Below are 23,460 nucleotides of genomic sequence, written 5' to 3'. Positions count from 1 at the left end.
ATTATGGCCTTCTTGCACTCACTCCCACTATCATACTTTCTCATACAATGGCTGAAATACCGTGACACTTGACCTTTCATTGCTGGTGCTGCTACCTCTGTTGCCACCTTCCACCCATTCTAAAATCATCACCCCTTTTCTCCACTGACCTGCAATAGACTCCCATTAGGATTAAAATGTATTTTGATTGGATATCCAGAAAACATGGAGAGAAATTGACAGTTGAAAACTCGAACTGGAGACCACTGCTCTAGGGTTCTCTGACTAAATGCAGTATCCCCTCCATGCTGAACAACGGAGGCACGAGCCACTCAGAGCAGAGGCCATTCTTCAAACTCGGATGCGTGTTGCACAAGTTGGCACGTGAAATAACTAAAATGAAAGGCGACCTCAACAAACCCACTCTGCTGAAAAAACTATGGATTACTAGGAAAGCAGAGAAATAAAAAGGGACGAACCCAGATTTCAGTACTTCTTGAAAAGACCGATTGCATGAGACACTTCGGTCATTGTGGGTTTGGCAGGGCCAGGTCCAAGGTAGAGCAATACATTGGGCCCGATTACGGGTCTGGCGGTAACCGGGCCCGTGTTATCGGTGGGTTGTCGCCGGACCCGTAAATATGTACCGGCGCCTGACTTCCCGGTGCCACTAGGAGATTACAACCCCGGCGGGCCGGAAAGTCAGGCGCCAGTAAAATGTAAGTCCCCATTCCCATAGAGTCCTATAGGACACTATGGAAGTGGGGACACAGAAGTAGTGGCAGGGTCTGACCTGTTGGGCACGGCAGCTCTGGTAGGCAGACCTGTAGTATGCCGGTCTGTAAACAACGGTGGTGGTAAGCTTACCGGCACCCTTGTTCCCGGACTAGCAGGGTCATAATGAGGCCCAATGTGTCCCGGTTATCCAAGATACGCCTTCTGATCCCCCCAGAAGGGGGATGAAGGGGCAGGGGAAACACAAGTCAGCTCAAATGCAGCATACGGAGGGACACCGTTCATACATGATCTATTGATATACAAACTAAATCCCCTCAACTCCACACTCTTAAAAATGCAGCCACGCTGCTCTCTTATCAGTGAAACAAATGGTAACGTTTCCAAAGGCCCTTCTATGGACGGTCCGCTATTCATTTTTGTATCCAACCCAGACATCTGAAGAGGCGGCACAACCTTGATGATTTTGTCCAAAGCTGCCTTTTTCCGATTACTCAGTGTTGTGCAAAAAATTCAAATAAATATTTTGAAGTCACAAAACACATTCTCCTTAAATTATTTCTAGAATGTTGCAAATGGCTAACTCAATTAGTGAGCCAATAGACAGCACGTTATTGTGATAGTTAATAACAAAATTGATATAGTTACCTTTTTTGAGGTCTATCCTGAGCTTCCGAGCATTTTTCTTGCTGCAAAACCCAAGGGGAGAGAGCGATGGTGACACTTGCTTCTTGGGCAGAAGTGTGAGCTCAGGGCTTCTGCTGGATGGAAGGGGCTCTGTCCCACCCATCTCCAGGCTGCTCAAATCACTGTGGTCTCCAAACCGGACAGTTGGTTTAAGGTGGACCGGAGGCGGGGGTTTGGTTTTAGGAACGCCCTCATCTCCGTGTGGCACCAGGGTTGCAATTACACATTTTTCATACAGTTCCCGGTTGTGCGGTGGGAGCACTTCGACGACAACATTTTCGTACTTCATTGCTTGCCGGAATAAATCTTGAGCCCTTGATAATGTAGACAGGAAGAAGAAATAATCGGGGGAAAACCAAGTTAAGCTACTTCCAACATATAATGCCCAGTAAAGTAATATCACGCCAGTATCCTAGGCCACGGCTTACCCTGTTGCTTCAGTAATGCACAACCCATAACATAAGTGCCAAACTTTAAATCAATATGTGTCTGAAGATTAAAAGCGCTCTCGTTGCACTCAGTCAACTCTGGGCTCCCCCAATCAAGCCCAACACACAACCGCTCAACTGGCAGCACTTCCCTGCAGGTATCAGAAACTAGCCACGTGGGTGTACACAAGGCATGTGCCCTTTTCTGATCAGCGTTGTGCTTTGATTGCTGTACACCGACTCTACAGGCATTTCTCTCCGGTATATATTGTTTCACATGATATTAATCTCTCTTTACTCTTTTACCCCCTTCTCTGCTGCCCTCGGTCTACTCTCTCACAGACCAAATCTTGGAAAAACATGGCGGGTGCATTATACAACATACCTCCGACAAGCCTTGCACTTCTAGACCACATTGGTGGTGACTGGTGCAGTATAAAAAAAAAACTCTCCCCACAGCCCATGAATTGTCATTTGGGCAGGTTTTTCCAGTTACAGCTCCAAGCAATTATAAATGTGCATGCTAATCAACTTTTTTTGTAGGTCAAGATGTGTATGAGTGAAATTTCTTCAGTTGACACTGTTTTTGTATTTGTTTAACACCAAGTTTTTGGTTTTTGTTCTTTTCTATCGATTTGTTTTTTGTTATGCCGATTCTTGGTAATTTTCCGCAAAAAAAGGTGTTTCTAAATGAATAATACATTTTGACATATGGGGAAAAATGAAACATTTCAGACTCTAACTTCATATGTGTGTGACAATGTTTGGTCACAGGTTTTTTTGATAGCTAAAGTGTGAAATTCAGAGCATGCTTGAAATTCCCGCACCATTGAAACAGTAGAAATTGAATTTCTTCTTAAATGACTTGCCTGATGAGACAACCTTTTGTGTTATAATTTATGATGTCTCCCCCATCCTGGTCAGAGATTAGGGGATTGTCCTCAAGTATCAAGTATAAAAAAACTCTCACCATACCATTGCTGAAGTGCTGAAGGCAAAATGTAATGATGCTACTGTTACTTTCCATTAAGAAGGGCAAAGCTGGTGGAGATGCTCTGGCACAAGGATGACATCATGTCACAAGTAAAAGCTCAAAACCTGATCATCAGATCCTTAGTGCCTTGATCAGGACAATAGATTGATGGGAAGGGAGGAAGGGACGGTTCTACAGCTGGAACCAGACCATTTGGCAATAAGAAATGCCAGACAATCTGGGTCCCCTTGATTTGGGCTGACAGGGGTAGCTAACCACTAACAACCCAGATGTACTGGTTTACAACTCCTATTATCGCTCCCCTTTGGCTATGCTGGCTAAGGCTGGTAGAAGTGGTAGGCCAAACATCTGGAGGGCGATAGGCTGGCTACACGCATCCACGCATTCCCGCCTCCCGTCTGGCAGCTGTTGATGAGAACACATGGCACTTTGACTATGTTGCTTTAATAAAAATGATCTTTGAAATTATATTTTATTTATATCGCGCTCATCCACAAGTTATTCAGACCGTTACAGCCGTGCTATAAATAGAGGAAGGAAACTAGGAAGTGCTAGCAAGCCTTCCATGGAGGAGCAGGAATCCTGTGCTCTAACAGAAGGGGCTGTGGACCACTACACTACCCAGAGAGAGGGGGCACCCTTGAACCCCAGCAGACAGTGGTGAACTGAGGGAAGCTGGAGTCTCCCCAGTGGGGGGAGCAAGAAGACCAGTGTACCTCCTAGATATGGGGTGAGAGGAGAGACTCTTGAGCCCCAGCAGTGTGCAAAGGACTTGGAGAAGTTCAAGATCAGGCTCAAACTGAAACGCAGGAGAGACGCGAGAGGGAGAGAGCCGCCCCCGAAGAGGAATAGCAGGAGCCATGCATGTAAGCAGCTGACATGAGTCGCAGGACCCCATGAAGTGCAGAGGAGTCGGAAAGCTTCACTTTGCAGAGCCGCTGAAGGCCCAGCTGGATGTCCGAATGCTACTGGAGCATCCAGAAGAGATACAGCTGCCATCAACTACTGGTACGGCTGCGAAGAAAGCAAACAGGTACGCGGGCTGCCCGGGAGCTGTGAGAGGTCCGAGGGAGCAATGGGGTGAGCGCAGGAACCAAAAAGAGAGGGTCTGGGCCTCTGAAGAAAATAAGAGACAGTTGTATACTTGACAGAAGAGTGAACCAAGCTGATACAACACAGCAGTGCAAGTCTGGGACTGGCACCCATATCAGAGGCCAAAGTGGATACAATGCAACAGTGAAAGTCTGGGACCTGCAGCCAAGAGTTAGAGGGTCTGGGACCCTGAAGAAAACATGAGAGTTGTATACTTTGCAGGTGAGTGAACCAAGCGAGTACAACGCAACAGTGCAGTCTGGAACCCACACCCAAAAGAGAGGGTCTGGGACACTGAAACAAATAAGAGACAGTTGTATACTTGGCGGCGGTGAAAACCAAGCAGATACAACACAGCAGTGCGAGTCTTGGACCCGCACCCATATGAAAAGTTAAAGTTTAAAGCCAAGACACTCTGAGATCCTGAGAGAGACCAGAGACAATCCATGAGAACCCACTGACTTGGCAGGAGAGAGAACCAAGCCACTTTTGCGAGTCTGGGACATGCGCCCATTTGAGATACTGGGAACAAGAGGGTCAAGGACCCTGGAACTGATAACAGGAATCCTGCAATGGGTAACGGAGCATGCCAAGCTGGTAGGATATAAGAACTGTGATTGAAAACACCAAGAACACTGTGTACTTTGAGAAGAGACTATCCTTGCAGTTTTCTCAGATCATTCATGGTAGGGACAGAAGTAGGTTTTAGGACACGACAGTGACGGGCAATTTTGTTTTGGACTTCCTGGCAATTTCACTATTTGGGTTTCAGATAGTTAGCTTTAGGGATAGAGGGGCCTTTTTCCACCCCTTTCTTAGTTAATAAATACTTTATCCAAAGACATGCAACCATTGTGTCCGAGCCTTACTTCTGCACCCTTGCAATTGGTACAAAAGGGTACAGCCAGGTATCCATGCAAATGAATCACTGCCCTAACCATTACAATGTTGGTCCAGGACATACCAGCAGGAGAAGGGCTGCACTCATGATATATAGAATTGTGCCACTGTTGATATAAATATGTAGTTGATTTGTCCCAAATTGCAGTCAGGTGGAGGGGTGCGCTTTCACTTGCAGGCCTCGATGCTTGCTTCTTTACTCTGAAATCCTGGCTAGGCATGTGTTCAGGAAGTGGGTGCATACCCAGCTCATGTTTATGTCATGTTAACTGATATTTGTACTGTTTCTAACCTACCATTCTGGTGTTACTGTGAGCACTTATCCTTGTCCGAGAGGTGGTATTTTGTGACCCTCGCCAGGGTGTCTCCAAACCTGAGTCTGTGGGTAAGAAGAGGTTAAGGAGGGGAGATAGAGAAGGGAGGTTAAATGAAAAGACAAATCAGTTATGTGGGGAAAGTAGTAAGGGAGTGTGTTTGTAGTAGTAAGAATGTGTGCGTCTTAAATGTGATTAAAGATCAGTGCGAGTTAAAGATCCAGGAGCATAAAGCTCATTTTTAAGCAAAGCTTTGATATGATGGCAGTATCTAGACCCGACGATGCATGATCCTGGATTTATATGGTGTGTGGTTGCACAATGGGCTTGTGACGTGCTCAAGTGGGCCCTGGTAGTTTGGAGGCCTTCACCAGCTCCTGTATTCCATGAGAGAGCTGGGTTTACAGGCCAGCTGAACAGATGTGTCAGCGTCAAGAGTTGGACGTGTAATAGAGTGTGCCTGGGGAAAACATTGTGCAAGAGGTAGAGAAGGGGAAGAGGAGAAATGATGAATTTTAGTTAAATTAGGTTCTACAGGCAAACACCAGACTGTGATTCATTGTGATTTAAGGCACGTGAGTCTTTATAGACTAGGACTGCCACAAGGTAGGAAAGTATGCCTGGAGTCATGAGCTACATCAAAAGGTTTAGCACCTACACCGCAACACAACCCAGTAGGACATCTGGAAAGTGTGCCCATGCACGCTTCTCTATAAAGCTGCCTTAGAATGCCCATAGGCGTCACCAGTAAAGATCTCACTTTTTATGGATGTATACAGCCCAAATGGAAGGCATGCTTTCAAATCCGTGCACCAGAGCTTACATTACCTGCAACATACTACACAACAGAACAATCGTCCATACCCAGCATAGTGCCACGCAAGTGTGAAAAGCAGTGCCATGCTTAGATAACATTGACTGAATGAATTAAATCTGCAGCCAGAGTGCCAATCCACTGGGTAACCAGAACTAATAAAACCTTCCTGCAAGCGAGGCTTACTGTGCAAAGGTTCTGTCGGTGAGGTCCACGCTGTTAATCTTTACAATGCTCTCGTTTTCGTGGAACAGACCATCCCGCCTGGAGCAGCTCTGCTCTTCGATCCCTCGGATGTGGAGCCCCAGAATTCTAGAAAAGCAATGAACAGATAATCAGGTAATGTTGGCCTTCTAAAAACACACACTCTTTACATTGACTAAGTTTTCTCGATACACTGAGGCCCTTGGGCAAAGCATGTCCCCTTCCGGTTTTCAAGGTACCATACTGTTGACCTCCGTGGAGATATTTGTGGAGGTCGTTTACCAAGTGTCAGCAAAGTAGTCCCAGCCCCAGCAGGAATTTACATCCGCCATGATGATTCCCATCCCCGGGCGCCATTTTTAATTCATGCAATTCTTTAGGACAGACAGGCTCCACGACTCAACACAGTGCTGAAAACCAATTGCACCACAATGCAATTTAAACACATTGATTTAAAACCCTAACTAGATTCACATGGCAAAGGATTGATTTATTTTATTTCTTTATTGGAATTTATAAAGCGCACAACGGCCCTGAGGCTTAAAAACAGAATCATCAACAACAGAATTGCCGGGGTTCACAGACAATGTTATGGAGGGGTTCCAAGATTACAGGGGAACATCATTAGAAACAATCAGGTAAGTCTAGTTGAATAACTTGGTTTTTAGCGCCTTTCTGAATGCCATGAGAGAGTTTTCGTTTTTTAGGCTGCGTAGGATGCCGTTCCAGGCTTGCTGGGACTGAGAGAAGGTGAGAGTATTGGTCTTGTTTTGGTCTAAGTACAGGCACCTAATGTATTTGTTCAGCTAGATAGGAAGAGTGTTGAGGTCTTGCTCATAGTTACCCGATAGTGGGAGAAGAATTTGAGTATCGTCAGCATAGTTGGTAAAAGCTATGCCAAATTCTTCTAGGTCGCTGAACAGGGGTAGAGTGCAGAGATTATAAAGAGTGGGTGAAGTGCAGGAACCTTGTGGGACTCCACATCCAATGGGGGATGAGGTGGCTGATGCCTGGTCAGAAAACACCCTATGGCTCAGCCATCCAGGAAGGATGTAATCCAGGTGGTTGCTTCTTGGGTAAAATGTGCGGTATCCGAGAGGTGTTTGCACAGGATCTTGTGTTCCACCAGATAAAAGGCAGCTGAGAGATCACGGAGCAGGAGCAGTGAAGACTTGACCTTGTCCATAGATCCAAGATCAAGCAAGGCTGACTCTTGTGCCCGTGACGAGGAAGGAAGCCAGATTGTCTTTTTTACAGAGGATGTTGTGTGCTTTTAAGTAGGACTGGATCTGCAAATACGCAGCCTTGTCCTGAATTTTCAGCAAGAACGGAACAATGGTGATTGGAGGTTAGTTGTTGGGGGAGTCTGGGTCAAGGGTAGGTTTCTTTAACAACGGCCGAACCCAGGCTTTAAGGGATGGTGGGATGGTACTCGAGGTGAAGGAAGCATTAATAAAGGCAGTGACAAATGGGGCCAAAGCTGCGGCACAGTCTTTCACTAGATTAGCTCGGCAGATGTCACCTTTGCAGAGCGAATGTTTAATATGCTTCATGATAAGCAGGACTTCAGGTATTGTTGCTTCCCTAAAAGGTAAATGGTTGGGGTGTGTTTATGACATCTGAGCCACCTGAGGCTGGCATGGTGGCAGAGGGCTTTGATATAGGTGATGAGACCTTTGGCAGGTTGCCAAATTGTGTCTTGATTTCTTTTTGGAGTGTTTTGATTTTGTCTAACATGGCGTGTTGAATGTTATTACACCATGTTTAATATTTCTCGGTTGGTTGTGTAGAGGTGGGGGGGATAGTCAGCTCATTATAAATGGTGAACAACTCTTTGGATTGGGAGTTAGCTTTCTCAAATAGTGTTGTAGGCAGATGCTTTGGCTGTAGAAATAGCTTTTATGTATTGTTTCGCAACTGCCAAGTAGGTATCTCGTGTGGCCATGGAAGGGCTTGTTTGCCATGCAATCAGTGCTGCCCGTTTGGCGGTTTGTGTATCTAGGAGTTCTTGAGTGAACCATGAGTTGACATGTAGAATGTGCTTAGCTCTTTTCTTTTTCCAATGGGGCTACAGCGTCTATTACTTCCTTATGTATGGTATTGTAGAGCTCTACTAGTTCTGTGGGGTTGTTTGATGTAGGATGTGCTAGAGCTGAGAATTCAAGGAGAGGGAGAATTCTGTCCTTGGTGAGTGATTTAGCAGGCACAGGTGCGCTAAGTTTACCTTTGATTTTTGGGGGATATGAGGAAGTACAGTAGATGGTGGTCGGTCCGTGGGCGTGGAGTGTTGGAGCTGATGTCAGCGGCACAATTGTGATCCACTATCCAGTCTAATATGCAACCTTTGGTGTGGGTTGTTGACTAGTTGGGTAAAATCTAAATCCAGGAGGGCTTTGGCGAGAGCTTTTCCTTTCTTGTCTTTAGGGTCTTTGACGCCACGATTTAGGTCTCCTAGGAGAATGGCTCTTGTGTTCACTTTAAGGTTGTCCCCTAGGAGGTGTATGATGTTAGCTTGGAATTCGAGAGGGGGGCACAGAGGGTGGTAGACTATGTGTAGAGTTATTGTGTCATTTGGTGAGAGAGATATTTTTACAGATAGAGTGTCAAAGTTGTCTGCGTTAGCAGTTTTCATTTGTCTGGAGTTGAGGGTTGCCTTGAGAATTAGGGCAACACCACCTCCTTTGCTTGAGGTTCTATCTTGGTGGAATATTATGTAGCCTGGTGGTAGGGTTTGGCAGATGGCTGGTCTGGAGGCTTCATGTAACCAAGTCTGTGTAATGGCCAAGATATCTAGATCCAGGTCTGTGATAAAGTCGTGAATCTCTGTGGCATGGACTGGCAAGGACCGTGCATTGATGAGTGCACATTGGATTTGGTTAGTGGGGTTGTTCCCTAATTTAGTTTCAGTGGAGAAGTTATTATTGGTGGAAGTGTTAAGGGTTTTTGGCATGAGGGTGGAGGTGGATGAGGGCAAGTGGTAAGGTTGCTTACTAGGTGCTTTTTGGGAGTAGCTGAGATGTGGGCAGAGCAGCTACCTAACCTTATGTTTCTCAGGTGAAGGGGCATGGAGTATCTTAGGGCTTGTACATCACAAAGTGACTTGGGCATAATGGGGGCTAGGTGCGGGGGCTGGTGTAGCAGTCGCAGCACATGGGTTAGGTGTGCCTGTAAAGATGCAGGGAGTGGGTGGTATATCATAGGAGCAGGGCAGTATGGGCAACATGTTGTAGAAGAGGAGCTACTGAAATGAAGCAAGAGCAGTTCTGATCAATCACAGTGAGCTAATGTAGGTATGAATTGTGGCGGTACCGGTCAATTACAGCTATTTGCGGGCCCGTTATTAGCTTCTTCCCCATTCCCATTGAGCCCTATGGGGGCTCGAATGGGAATGGGGAATGATTTTCAGAATGGGGACTTACCGGGTCCTCCAAGGTTGGAATGACCCGGTAAGTACCCATTCCGAGAAGTCGGACCTGGTATGCGGTAAGGGGTTGGCCATTGCTACCTCGTAATGAGGCCCAATACTAATGCTAGGCAGGAGCTGAGGCTGTGTAGACCGTATAGTGGTGTTCACAGCTGCATTACACATTACACACATCCTATTGTATGAAATAAAAGTGGAGACTGCTACAACAAGTACATCGGATATGTTGTTATAAAAGGAACGAAGATTGGCAGGGCATAACATACATATTGGGCATGTCTACCACGAACGTGGTTGTGACGGGTACGTGTATAAGGTACAGATGTGTTGCAGCGTCTTCAGTTAATGATGTCAGAGTACAGCATACATTATGGGTAGTTTGCGCCAGTTCCTTAGACAAAGCGCTCAGTGGTAGAGTTGGAGGATGCCTTTGCAGCTATGGCAGTGGGAAGCGCTGTCGCACAACATGTGTTTCATAGAAATATGTTAAGTGGCAATGACAATTCTCCTCATAATAGCAAAATGCAGTATGGCTTCAAAATAGTCTTGAAAGTTATTGTTGCCCATCAATTTGATAATGCAAGCAGTATGTGTTCCGACTGTTAACATTTGAGGAGTGTGCACCCCCAAACAGATTGTCTCGTGTGTTTTTGGGACACATTCTCTGGGCTGTGTTTCATCTTTTGTTTTTTCAAAATCATTTGCCAGCACGTTGCTGGGGCATTTTACATCAGCAAGGCACGGATCTGCCCAGCGGGCATCAGAGTTGCCCAGGGCAATTGGGTAGACACAGCGCCTGTCTGTCAAACACACTCTGCTCTGCGCGATTATCAAACCATCTGTACAAATGAGCATTAACAAATCGAGAACAAGCCGAGCATGGCGTTCAGCCATATTGCCTTTCTTTAGAAGATGGTATACCCGGCTGCAGGCACAGTCTTCTAATCATTTCATCACCTGCTTCAAAGGGCTGCCTGATGGGTTTAACCCTTGCCAGGTATCGTCTGAGGAGCAGGATCCTAAGATATCACACCTAGACATTCATTTTACGTGCCAGCTCTACATTGTTTTCGAGGATGCACCTTTATCTTTGTTGTAGGGTTACCATGTGATGCCTTGTAACAACTAAGGCATTTATGATCAAGGGGTTTCCTTTACAAACCAAAATAAACCGGCACTTAAACCTATTTCTTGGGTTATCTGAGGCACACCAAAGATAAACCTTCTAGAACGCATTATCAACGGTGATAGGGAGTGAGGAGTCGTCGTCTGGTAATTATATCCGGGACTGGGCAATTTTCAGATCTGCACAAAAACGGTTAGTCTGACCGAGAGGTGGGCAACATCTGTGCTATTTGCAAATTCTCTATTCTTGCGAACAGGTCACGTTACAATGGCTTGTGTGCATTTACATCCTGTTACAGTTTGATAGTTTGATAGTTTATTTATATAGCGCCTGTGGACAATGTGTTTCAAAGTGCTTCAAGGTGGGGAGGGAACAAGGGAGAATACAGTGACATTATTACAAGTCCTTGATACATTCAGAATGTGAAATTAACTATCATAATCAGCCTGTTGACATTTCAGATAGTGCAAGAGCTACTGAATATGATAAGGAGGAAAGGGGGGTGGGAAGGAGAATGAGACAGACACATGTTTACCTTAGTCTGTACTAATTCTGTTTCCGGTGTGGATTATTGACTGAGTTGTATGTACTGTACACAGTTTTGGCCCCAAACTGTAAACTTCGGTTGTTATATTTTCATCGGCTCTATGCGTGTGCACCATTCTTCACATTTATCCAGGTTTCCGCAAGTAAAACTATCATACAACACCCTGCTCAGTGTATGGGAGATCATAGCACATGTCGGTTAGTACCATTGAATGCAGTCCACTGGCCCTTCTCCAAGCCCCCCAACCACCCTGCATCTATAAAACCATATGCATACAAATGGACTCCTCCACCTGCAGGACCACTTCCTGTGATCTCAGAACCTCATCTAGGATCTGTTGATTCTCCCACAGTTTCACCCTCACCGGAATTTCTGCAGCTGATCAGATCCAGGAGCTCCCAAACTATAACCAATGGGCAGAAGGTCATATTGCCTCTGTCCAAGAGGCAATTTCAGCTTCTCATTTCAACATTAGTGTAACTAATTGTCTTTTTTTGTGAAAAAAAAGACGAAAACTAAATGTTTTGCCCTCTCAGTGAGCTTATTGGTTGAATAAGTAATGAACAAATATAATCCTGTTAAAGTAGTTAATCCATGTTTATTTTCAAAATGATAGATCAATCAATGTCCTAAAATGCTTGCCCTCTACACGTGTTTCACTGTCTTTAGTTTCAGGCAGATCTTCAGGAGGGAATTTAAGTCTATTTCTAAAAAAAAAAAAATGTATAGTTTTTTTATCTGAAAATAAAGAAAACAATTTTCACTTTGGCCCTCATTACAACCCAGGCGTTAAGGGGTTAATGGCGCTGTAAAAGGTGGCGGCGCTGTTAAACCCTTAACGCCTGATTACGAGGTCCCTTTGCGGTTTGGAGAATTTAATGCCTGCTTTTTGCAGGCGTTAAAAACCAACCCGCAAAGGGACCTTGATGCTAAGTACGGTGCTGCAATTTGCGGCACCGTACTTAGCGCCATCTCCATTCCCATTGAGTCCTATGGGGAAAAAATGGGAATGGGGAAGGGCCATGGCGGCATGGGGAATTACCGCCCCGCCAACCTCGAAATGGGGCGGTAATTCCCCATTCCGCCATGTCGGAGTCGGTAAGTTACCGGCATGGACCATGGTGCTATTAGCACCATGGTCCAATGCCAGGGTCGTAATGAGGGCCTTTGTCTTTAAATATGATGCAAGCACTTGCTAATATAGTTTGCTTTTGCACAAAAGTTTGACTTTTCATAAACATTGTACTCTCAATTTCTCTTTAACACTGTTGAAATCAATAAAGCATTTTGGTAAACATATTGGTAACACAATAAAATGCACTCGCTTCCGATTTTTCTCTCTGGCCAATAGTTATATATTTGTTTGAAATCACTTTGAAGTACGTTTTCCCTTTACTGTTGTCCCAATTTTTGGAAAAGTTGGGGAGAAGGGAACACCACAAGTGCTAAGTTTGTTGTTGTGTTCTGCTGGTAGCTGTTACTGCTATTCTAAATCTTTTTTATATATCTGCTACTACAGGTTGCCTAATGTTGTGCGTACCTTATGTACCCTTTTTCGCTCGTGCTTTCGCTATTTTCAGCAGTCAATCCTCGTAGATGTGCGGCCTGATAACCGTGATGCCGTTCTTCTTCCTTTTGTTTTAATGATTGCTGGGAGTCGCGATCACGTGATGTTGTACATCACGTGATCGCAAGTCCGCTATTTTGGTTTGGGAACAGTGAAGTTTTCTTCACCTAACACAGCTTTCTTTCTATCAGCCTATATTTTTTTAAAGGATGAATTCTACTGCACTGCTTTTAGTCAGTTACTATTGCGCAAAAGCCTCCATGAAAATTCTGTCTGCATGTTGACTCTGAATCATTGGACGTGCGGTCACGCTGTGATGTACATCACGTGGTCGCAGATCGGCCATTTTTGTTTGGTAACAGTACACTTGGTTTCTTCACATATCGCTTACCTTCTTAGCCATAATTTGTGGCTTTTGTTACTTCATAAATTCATTTGAGTGGATGCAAAATAATGCATCTTCATAGCATAATGCTATTCTTTTTTTTGCTCATCTTATTTTGCTGATCTGTGGAAGCATAGTCACGTGATGATATTCGTCACGTGTTTGCTCCTTTACTTACCTATTTTGCAAGTACATTTTCAGTTTGATACTTACCAAAGTCTGGTTACTAGAGTTAAGTGCTTGCATGTTGTTAGCTATTCATTAGACTAACAAACATATACATTTATGACTTTTGAAGTTTCAAATGTAATTACAAGGCTGATCAATACTCTTAACAATAAATGTATTAGTTCATTGTCCGAATTCAAGCCTGTATGGCAGCTGTCCAAAGTGCAGATCCAATAGTCTTCTCTAGTTCTAAGAATTTTCTCCAAGTTTCCTCCTCTCTGTGGTCTGGTGATTTTTTCTATTCCAAAAAACTTAATATCGTTGATGGGTTCATTTGTATGTTCTGTTAGATGATGATAACCCAATGGGTATCTTATATTTGTGTTAGTAATGGCTCTCATATGTTCTTGAATTCTGGTTTTTAGTTTTCTCGTTGTACTTCCCACGTATACCTTTTTACATGTACATGTGATTACATATACTACTGTTTTGGTATTACAATTTATGAAGTTTTTAATTCTGTATTTAGTTCCATTTGGCAAAGAAACACTTTTTTTGCCCATTCTCTGAGAATTGGCAACTAATGCATGTTCCGCATTCATAGTTGCCCTGCAAAAGTTTTTGTGGTCCATAATTGAGTTAGTCCTTCTTTCTTTGCAGTGAAGTGTGAATGGCCTTTAAGCTTTTCGCTTTTTTGAAGGTAATATGTACATCTTCTATATATTTGGATATATCTTGATCCATTTTCAGTATGTGCCAGTTTTTCTTCAGAATATTTTGGATCTGTTTTGCATTGATGCTGTATTGCGTTATAAATCTCACTTTTTGTTCTTTTCCATCCTTCTTAATTTGTTTATTTTGCAGCAGTTCTGTTCTTGGTTTTGTCTTTGTTCTTTCATATGAATTATCCAGATGTTTATTCTTGTAGCCTCTTTCTCTACATTTTCCCAATGCTTATTTAGCATGTTTTTCATATTCATGTGGTTCAGTACAGTTCCTTTTAATTCTTAGTATTTCACCATATGGTATGTTTCGGATAATATGTTGCGGATGGTGGCTTTTTGCATGTAAAATTGTGTTGCCAGCAGTTGGTTTCACATAGAGGGTTGTAGAGATTCTTCCATTTTTGATGTATATTTCAAGATCTAGAAATTGAATTCTATTAGGACTTTGATTTGTGGTAAACATCAAGTTGTATTGATTTGAATTCAAGTATGTGACATAGTCATTCAGGGTTTCGGTGTTTCCATTCCAAATCAGAAGAATATCGTCGATGGATCACCCCCAATATATTATATTGTTGAGTTTGGTAAAGGCGTCATGTGTCCAAGCGTGTTCTATTTCAAAATGGCCTACATATAGGTTTGCATAGGCTGGTGCAAATTTAGCTCCCATGGCCGTCCCCTGTTTCTGTCTGAAGACCTGGTTATTGAACATAAAAATGTTATTAAGTGTAAAGTTTAGCATTTCTAATAACATTTCATTTTGATTGTAGTACGAGACAGATCTAGTTTTGAAGAAATAGTTCGTAGTTTCTAATCCTTGTGGTATAATCGTGTATAGGGAAGAGACGTCCAGTGTGACCAGTAGATAGCTTTCTTCCCAATTTATTTCTTTGATTTGCTGTATTACATTTTTTGTATCTTTGATGAATGAGGTAAGACCAAGCACAAGGGGCTGTAGATGGGTATCAATATACTTTGATATAGGCTCTGTGATTGAACCAATGCTGTTTATTATGGGTCTGAAGGAAGGAAAAGTTGTATATGGCTTCGGTATCTTGTGTATAAAATATATGGTACCCATTATTGGGAAATGGTTTCATCAGAAAGTCTTTCTCCATGTCAGTTAGCAGATTTTGCTCTGTCCAGTTTTTTTGCCATTGGAATCCATTCTAATGTCAATTCTGCTAGCGGGCTTGTGTTTAGTTTGTCATGGCACTGTTCTTGGTTTAAATGCTCTTCAGCTGCTAATATGTAAACTTTAGTGTCCATTAATACTATATTTCCTCCCTTGTCCGCTTTCTTAATTGTTATTTCCGAATTTTTTCTTAATTGGTCAATCGCTGCCTTTTCTTTTTGCCATTTTTGAGTTTTCTTCTTGTTACTTCGTCTTCCTGCAAAGTAGTGTAATCTGAATTCACTCAGAGTGGCTTTATGGAATACATTTATGCGGGCACCCTGCTCAGTGCTAAAAGACCATCTCTTACTAGGATGGGTTTTACCTCCCATCTCATCTGTGTGGAGATCCTTGTTCAGACCATTGATCGCTCACCAGGTCACATAGTAACTCCAGGGCTCCCAGGAGTGCGCCCGTAAGTCCTTTCATTCAAACTGGTCTCTCCTCTGAGGCTCTGGCATGTCCACACCTTCACAGGTGATTGGCAATCACCCTGCAGCTCCGGTCCACCCTGGCATCACATATGATTGACCTGCCCTATGCGAGCGCTCCTACAACATTCATGTGGCCCGCATTGATCTCAAGAGACTACCAGAGAGGGGCTAGGGTTCTGCGGTAGAAATCTAATGGGTGCCATCTTGGAAACACCTCCTATGCATGCGCATAAGAAGAGGTTTCGCCACAAAGTCTTCCCATCCCATGTACACAGTGAGTTCCACGGCTGGTGACTTGGTGTGTTCTAGCCTTCTCCCCCAATTTACGGTGCCATGTAATGTGCCTTGCAGAACACACCAGCAGGGAACAAGCGTCTGAGTGACATGGGGGAAGTATACACTCCAGTACCCAGTTGGCTCCACGCCTGTATTTATTTATGAACGTAAAAACATAGCCTGGACCAAGCCGCAGGCTAAGGAAAATCAAAATCGCCCTGTGTCCTTTGGTTCTAGCCCTGGATAGAAGCTCGGGGTCTACAACTAAAAGGCTAGCAACCCCAGAGTCCAGATAGTCCCAGACCTAGCAACAACACTGCAAACCTGTTGGGTGATGCAGGCCTTTCCTTCAACCTGAACCTCCAAGAGACCCTGCATGATGGACCAGGACATGGCAAGCCTATTCACATTCCGAGTTATCACCTGTAAGTAGTACTCTGGTGCTAACAACTCTGATCTGAATGTGGGAAATGTGGACTGAAAGTAGCAGTATAGGTCTATGTTACTCACTGCTGCCTGCCATTTCCGCCAATGGGCTCTCCATTGCCTCCAGGCCCGGTGGCCATGTTCCCGGCTCCCTCTACTCTAGCTCCTTTCCCTGCTTCCCTTCATCTCCAGGGACGGCACACATCAGATCTCAGATCTTCACGCTGTCAACATCCAACACGTGGACACCTCCCCCGCACTGGTTAATGGAAATGGAAAAAATGGCTCTGCTTGGAGCCCTCATCCCTTTCCATGGCAGCCCTTTTTCCCCCACATTAGGTCAACAGGCAGTGCGCCTGCCACGGTCCATTGCTTCTTTTTTCAAATTGTTCTTAGCACCTCTGAGATGGACAAAAACAGACATGGAAACATCTGTTGAAATATTTTTAGTTGGTTTGAGGTTGGAGGGGTAGAAAATAACCTACCAGGTCTTCTAATTCGTGACACCTCTGGGGTGCCGAGTTTAGGTCAGGCATCCGTAGCAATAGGGCTGCGCAATCACCAGGATTTCCGCTTTGCTGGCGTTCATTTGTCAAAAGCACTTGGCTCCATTTCTAGAAAATGTGTGAATTCTAAATTAAAAGCATTTAAATTACAAATTCCTATTTTCTTTTCCCTTTAACAGAACCACATCGCATATGAAAGAACATGCGTCATCTGCCCAAATGCGCTGTTTTCAGTACCCTTTGCTAACTCAAGTGTTTTTGTTATAGTTAAGTTTGCAGTGAGATCGAGGCATTAGGAAAGTCGAGGTTACCGTCTAATTGAAATAACTGTGGGGAAAACCGTGCCAAATTAACATGTCCCGCCATGTGCCATTTTCCCACTGCCCCAAGGATCGTTGGGCAATCTTGTGGGTAGCCAGAGACAACAAGCAGTGTCAGGTCTCAGTGTTAAGCAAAGTAGACATTGTAAGGGCCCGTTTTGCCCACTTCAGTAAGTTTGGAATCCGGTTTGAGTTTCAAAATATCTTGCAAAGGGACCTTGACGTTTTTATCCAGGGCTACCAAGGTTGCGGTCATGTTGACATTGTAGCTATAGGACAGTCCAAGAACCCAACAGCTCGGTCATACAATACTCAAGGTATGCTGGGGTCATCCTGCCTGGAACAAGGCTCAAAGCAGCTAATGTTAGCACAATACGTAGAGCACCCGCCTTGGTCCAGCGGAAGAGCACCCGCCTTGGTCCAGCGGAAGAGCACCCGCCATGGTCCAGCGGAAGAGCACCCGCCATGGTCCAGCGGAAGAGCACCCACCTTGGTCCAGCGGAAGAGCACCCACCTTGGTCCAGCGGAAGAGCACCCACCTTGGTCCAGCGGAAGAGCACCCACCTTGGTCCAAGTGAAGAGCACCCGCCTTGGTCCAAGTGAAGGGCACCCGCCTTGGTCCAAGTGAAGGGCACCCGCCTTGGTCCAGCGGAAGGGCACCCGCCTTGGTCCAGCGGAAGGGCACCCGCCTTGGTCCAGCGGAAGGGCACCCGCCTTGGTCCAGCGGAATTGTAGGTATAGAGGGACATTACAATGGCAGCAAATAGTGTTCAAAGTGTTCTTGGTCTATAATCGGGTATCAAGGATGGCGCGCGCATGCATGGATGCGCCACAGTGACAATATTAAGTCACTTCCAGTTGACGTGCTCTTACTGTGACAGAAAACGGTTCAAGCTAGACTACACATTTTTAATACGCCTCTCCTCCCTCCAGGTCCCGATTTGAAAGGTTAATAACTACAGCACAAGTCAAGATGTGGCGGGGAGATGGGGTTGTTTTGACTGCGAGCGCCTAGTCCGCCATCGAGGCCTATTTTGGAAGGGCCGCAAGAGCACCGGAGTGGCATCCGTTAAAGCGCAGTCCCCCCTCCCCCCTTGACCCGGCCCCTTGCTGCTGAGGCGACGCCTCCGCCAGATGCTCCTGTCAGAAAACAGAACGGCAAAAAAAAGAAAAAAAAAAAAACACTGCACTGCCACGCTCGGAATTTTACTTTATGAGAAAGCGACAGGATTTTCTGTACATTTGCTGTGTCCATGTCGGCCACTCTCCAAGGTCATGCGGTTGATATAGTCTAGTTTTTATTTTTTTATACGTGCAAAATAAGCAGCAAAAGAACTTTTTCACTCACATTTTAGGTTCTATGAGAAACCAAGTGGCATCAGTGGCTAAAACATTATTTTAAAGCCATTATGTTACGTGGTATTGGTAAAGCCGGATACCTATCATTGAGGTAAGAGGTCATTTTGTCGTGTTTGGGTTTTCTTCAGGAAGATTTGGCCAGAGGCATGGGGGTAACTGTGCAACTTTCTATCATGATTGGGAAATAGGCCCAGCTTTGAGGTCGTCAGCAATTCCCTTCTCTCACTGATAGTGTTAATTATTGTTGAACCAATGGCTGTGTTAATGTGGGTGTGGCTGCGTTTGTAGTGATTGTTTGCTGGGGGTTTAGTGAAGCATGCTAGTTTTGAGATATTGTGGGGTTGTGAGAGTTGAGTTACTTTAGGGTTGAGGCGAGTGGATTGTTCAGCAGTGAAATGGCTGGATGTACATGTTTTGTACGGCATTGATGGGTGATTATGTGGGTTGGTTGGTGGTTGGGCAGTTTATTTGTGGCAGTGCAAGTTTGATGAGTGACTATCATGGCGCCTGAAAAACTATACAATGCCCTGCATACAAGTGCTTGTCGGCCCTGTCGACATGGTCCAGCCTGGTCTCATTCTGACTTGCCACTGTGATTGTCTAATCAGCGATGGGTTGTTTCATCTGGGATTTGAAGTAGATTAAACCTCTGGATTGTTCTCCTACGGGTGGCCAAAGTGCTTCAACTAAGGGTACAATCAGTTTTTTTTTGGCTCACCTTTCTGCAAAACCTAGAACACTTAGGTATATGACAGTTTGAAAAGTGGACAAAGGCGTGAGAAAATCAATCATGCGAGTGTGCTGAAGGAAAGCAACATGCCCGATTAGCATGCGACCAACATGGAGCCCAATTTCCAGGGACTTTTACTTAAAATAACAGCGCATACACAGGTGCAACTATGTAAAACACAACTACCAAGGTGGTAACAGTTTGGTCCACAGAATGTAAAATGGTATCAATATGTAAAATGGCATGCACAATCCTTGTTTTGTGACAATCTTTGGTAATTTTATATTAGCAGATACAAAGCACATACAAATCTCACAAAGAATGCAAATCTCCTGTAAAACAACATAAAATCCAACTTGTCTACGTGTGCCCAGATTTTTCTGGGTACTGTAATGTGGCGCAGTTGCATGTAAGGTTGGACCTCAGTTGCATAGATGAAGACAGGAGTTGGATAAAGACTGGCTGTTCGATAGCTCTGCTGCTGAAAGTGAAAGACCAATTTCAATCATCTATTCCAAACATCCCTCCTCTTTTACGAAGAGTTCCTTCCAAATGCCATCTGTTCAATATTGTATGCATTCCTTCAGTCTTCTGGCTCCACCTCTCTGCAGGTCAATCATGTCTCCAAGCAGAGAGTGGGAGGTAGATCCCTTTCGTCGGCTGGCTCCTCCCTCTGGAACGGCCTTCTCCTCTCCTTCACACTTGAGCTGGACCTTCTTAAATTCTGGAAACTTCTCAAGACTTTCCTTTTCTCCACCTCCTTCCCTCTCCAGCTCCTTCCCGCTCCCCCTCCCATGCTAACTCTCCCTCTGTGACTGTGGCCTGGTACCTTCAGAGACATACAGGGGCCAGACCACCCCCTGCCACTCCCCCCCCCCAACATCCTTTGCCAGCACTTTCCCTCAGGTTCTCTTTCCTGGACTCGCTCTCCAGCCTGGACTCTAATATCCCCTCTGCTCTCATCCTACTTGAACTCTCTTCTGCCTTCGACACGGTGAACCATACCATCCTGCTCAACCGTCTCTGTGACAACCTGGGTATCACTGATCAGGCTCTGGCCTGGCTGACCTCTTTCCTTTCCGATATACCCTCCCAGGTACAACTTGGATCTTTCCTTCCATCTATCTCCCTGTCTACCTGTGGTGTTCCCCAGGAGTCTAACCTCTCACCCTGGCTTTTTAACCAATATCTGGCAACTCTCGCTCATTGCATAGCCATTTTCTGCTCCAACTTTCAGTGCTATGCTGATGACAATCAACTCATTTTCAGGCTTCCCTCGGCCACCTCTTCTTCTCTCATCTCCGATTGCTTATCTGCCATTCAGGATTGGTGTTCTGCCAACGATCTCTGCCTGAATTCCAGCAAGACTGAGATCCCCCTCATCGGCACTCCCTCACCACCTTTCCCCTCACTCTCTGGCCTGCTCCCCTTGGCCCTCCTCCTACCCCTACCTGCGAGGCCAAGAACCCCAGTGTCATCTTTGACTCCACGCTTTTCTTCTCTGCCCACATCTCTGATGTCTCTAAAAAGTCTAACTTCCTACTACACCTCCTCAGAGGTTTTCTGCCTTTCCTCTCCTTCCCCCAGAAGCTCACTGTCTCTTAAACCCTGGTTCTCACTAGTCTGGACTACTGTAACAGCCTCTTTCTAAATCTACCTGCTTCAACTATCTGCCCTTTGCAACTCATCCAGTATAGGTCTGCGAGACTTGTCCTTGGCCTCAAGCCCTGGGATCGTATCTCTCCACTGGCTCCCAGTGGCTGCAAGGATTAAATTCAAAATCCTTTGCATTGTCCACAAGGCTTTCTGGGGCCTGGGTCCAAAATACTGTCAGCTTTCCCTTCGTAAATAACTCCCATCTCAAGCTCTTCGCTCCTCTACCTCTAACTCCCTTAGGGTCAGTCGTTTCTCAAAGAAGCGAGCTGGGGGTCGCTCTTTGTCTTCAGCTGGGGCCTCCCTCTGGAACAGCCTCCCTGAAACTCTGAAACTTAAGGAAAACCATCTCCGATTCCGGAAGCACCTCAAGACCTTCCTTTCTGCTTCTGCCTTTGCCCCTCCTCTCCCCTGATGATCTGCTCTCTCGTCGCACCGTGCACCTGGCCTACCTTCTGACTTCTGGGCCCAGGTGCCCGCTTACCTTGCCAGCCACCCGCACTGCCTCATGGCAAACCATTGCACTGGGGCCTGTATCTGCAACAATACAGCCCCCCCTTTTCTCTCTCTGCACTTATCAGACTCACCGTGTCTGTTGCGTGAATTCTAACACATGCCACCTGTTGGCTGCACTACTAGTGTTTGTTGCCTGTTATTATTTATTTTATTTATTACTTATCAGTATTCCTTTGCTCTGCACTCTCCACTTCCATCCACTTTTCCCCCTTTTCCCTCTCCCATGTACTAGCGCGTTCTCAATGTCACTGGGCCTAGTGAGATCGTTGTTTTTGTACTTCCTGTTGCCCTTCCTTACTTTGTCGCGCTCTGAAACACCTGTGTATGAGCGCAATATAATTAAACGATCAATCAATCGCCCAACTTGGTCCTCCCTGCCTGTCGCCGCACTCATCCACCCCCCCAACCTTCCCCTGGCACTTGCTGCCTTGGGCAACCCAGCACATGCCCACCCCCACCCTTTGGGGCATCCCACTCCTGCTCTTCTCCCTCTACATCCTGCCTCCTCGCACGTATCGCCTTGTCATGTACGTGCACAGTAGGATTGAAACAAGGCCAACATTAACTTTTTTATGTTTTATTTTTGTGAGTCCCATGCCCCTCCCACCACCATCCTGTCTTGTGACACCTGGAAACACTTGTGTATAGGCGCCAGACAAATGTCCAATAGATAAATAAGTCAAGGAGCCACTTCCGACTGGAGCTTTGCTAAGCATACTCATGCCATCATGTAGGTCTCACAGGATTCTATAAGCTCCTCACAAATGTAGAAACACGGAATGGAGAAATTGTCCCAATTATGCCAGGATGGCAAAACATGGGTCACCCAACTCTTTCTTAAGACCTCTCAGAGACCGCCATCTCCCATCTCTTGTATCTTCAAGTAAGGATTGGGGGTCTGGGTCTTCATCTTCATCTCCCATAACACAGGAAATTGAGCCCTTTGCATCTTCAGTCAAAGGGGCTCTTTCTGGGATGGTGGTTGCTGGAGACTAGTTCACAGAACCTACATGATTCTTATCATCCAACCTAACAATCGTCCCTTGGCAAAGGCCTAGTTGTTGGTTCTCCAACAAGGTGATACGCTTTTCAATAGAAGTGCAGTAAATACTACCCCAATGATTCAAAACCTTAGAGAAAGGTCTAGGACATGCTCCTCTGGTGTCAGACGAACGCTGGAGTAGATGCAGATAGGTTCCTCCTACCATATGTGTTGGGCATGCAGACTTATGGGCCGACAGGAAAGGGGCTATACACCCATCACTGCACTCGTTGAAGGTCCGCAAGGTTAAAACCAAACAGGTTATCATTTCAACCAATGAATACGCATCTAAGTCCACACTGAGATCCCTTTTATGTAAATTTCACATGAATATTCATTGTAAAATCCTGAGCGCCCAACTGGATTCCTTATCAGAGGGCATCAGTGAATACCTATGTGCCACACCTGCGCGCCACAATAGTGAAAACTTAGGGGTGCGCTGTGGCTGAAGCAATTCAACAAAATAATTCTTCTATTTCAAATCTCACAACTAAACTGGATAAGTGGGTCATTTTCATGACTTTGCTCCTCAGTTGGCGACTCTCTTGACTGCAGCGAGTAGGCCGCTGGAATTTAGTGGGCCGTTGGTCAAAGTCTCTTTTTGAATGCTTGACGTATGCTAGATTTACTTATTCTTTTTTTAAGTCTTGAATTTGTGTTTATTCATTTTCCAGTCTTTTTTTAGTGGTAAAAGCCTAATCTTTACCGGTAACAATATCCTGATGTAATTTATAAGATTACACAATGCCCAATTCAACGTACAGAAATATTCATAATAAAATACAATTAAAAAGAATCGCACACTCTACCTTCCGCTCAATGAAGAGTAAAAGGGCACAACATGGATTCCCAATGGGCCACCTTCACCGCTAACGTTCACCGTTCTGGTCAGACTTCTGGAAACAAGAAAAGCAGAGATGAGGCAACTGTAATGG

General features: G+C 45.1%; 1 protein-coding gene across 3 annotated transcripts in view; it reads right to left on the bottom strand.

The window, feature by feature from the left end:
* PARD3B (par-3 family cell polarity regulator beta) overlaps window positions 1-23,460 on the bottom strand; it is a 2,582,324-nt gene that overhangs the window by 1,497,453 nt on the left and 1,061,411 nt on the right. For all 3 annotated transcript variants that reach the window (XM_069615556.1, XM_069615558.1, XM_069615557.1), the window contains exons 6-8: window positions 23,335-23,421; window positions 6,130-6,255; window positions 1,363-1,715 (exon numbers count right to left, since the gene is read on the bottom strand). In XM_069615556.1, the coding sequence (XP_069471657.1) occupies window positions 1,363-1,715; window positions 6,130-6,255; window positions 23,335-23,421 (566 nt within the window). The remainder of the gene's footprint in view (window positions 1-1,362; window positions 1,716-6,129; window positions 6,256-23,334; window positions 23,422-23,460) is intronic.

Source organism: Ambystoma mexicanum, chromosome 9, assembly GCF_040938575.1.
Source record: "Ambystoma mexicanum isolate Mex_15411 chromosome 9, UKY_AmexF1_1, whole genome shotgun sequence".
Classification (NCBI taxonomy): Eukaryota; Metazoa; Chordata; class Amphibia; order Caudata; family Ambystomatidae; genus Ambystoma; species Ambystoma mexicanum.
This window is presented reverse-complemented; position numbering and strand designations above follow the sequence as displayed.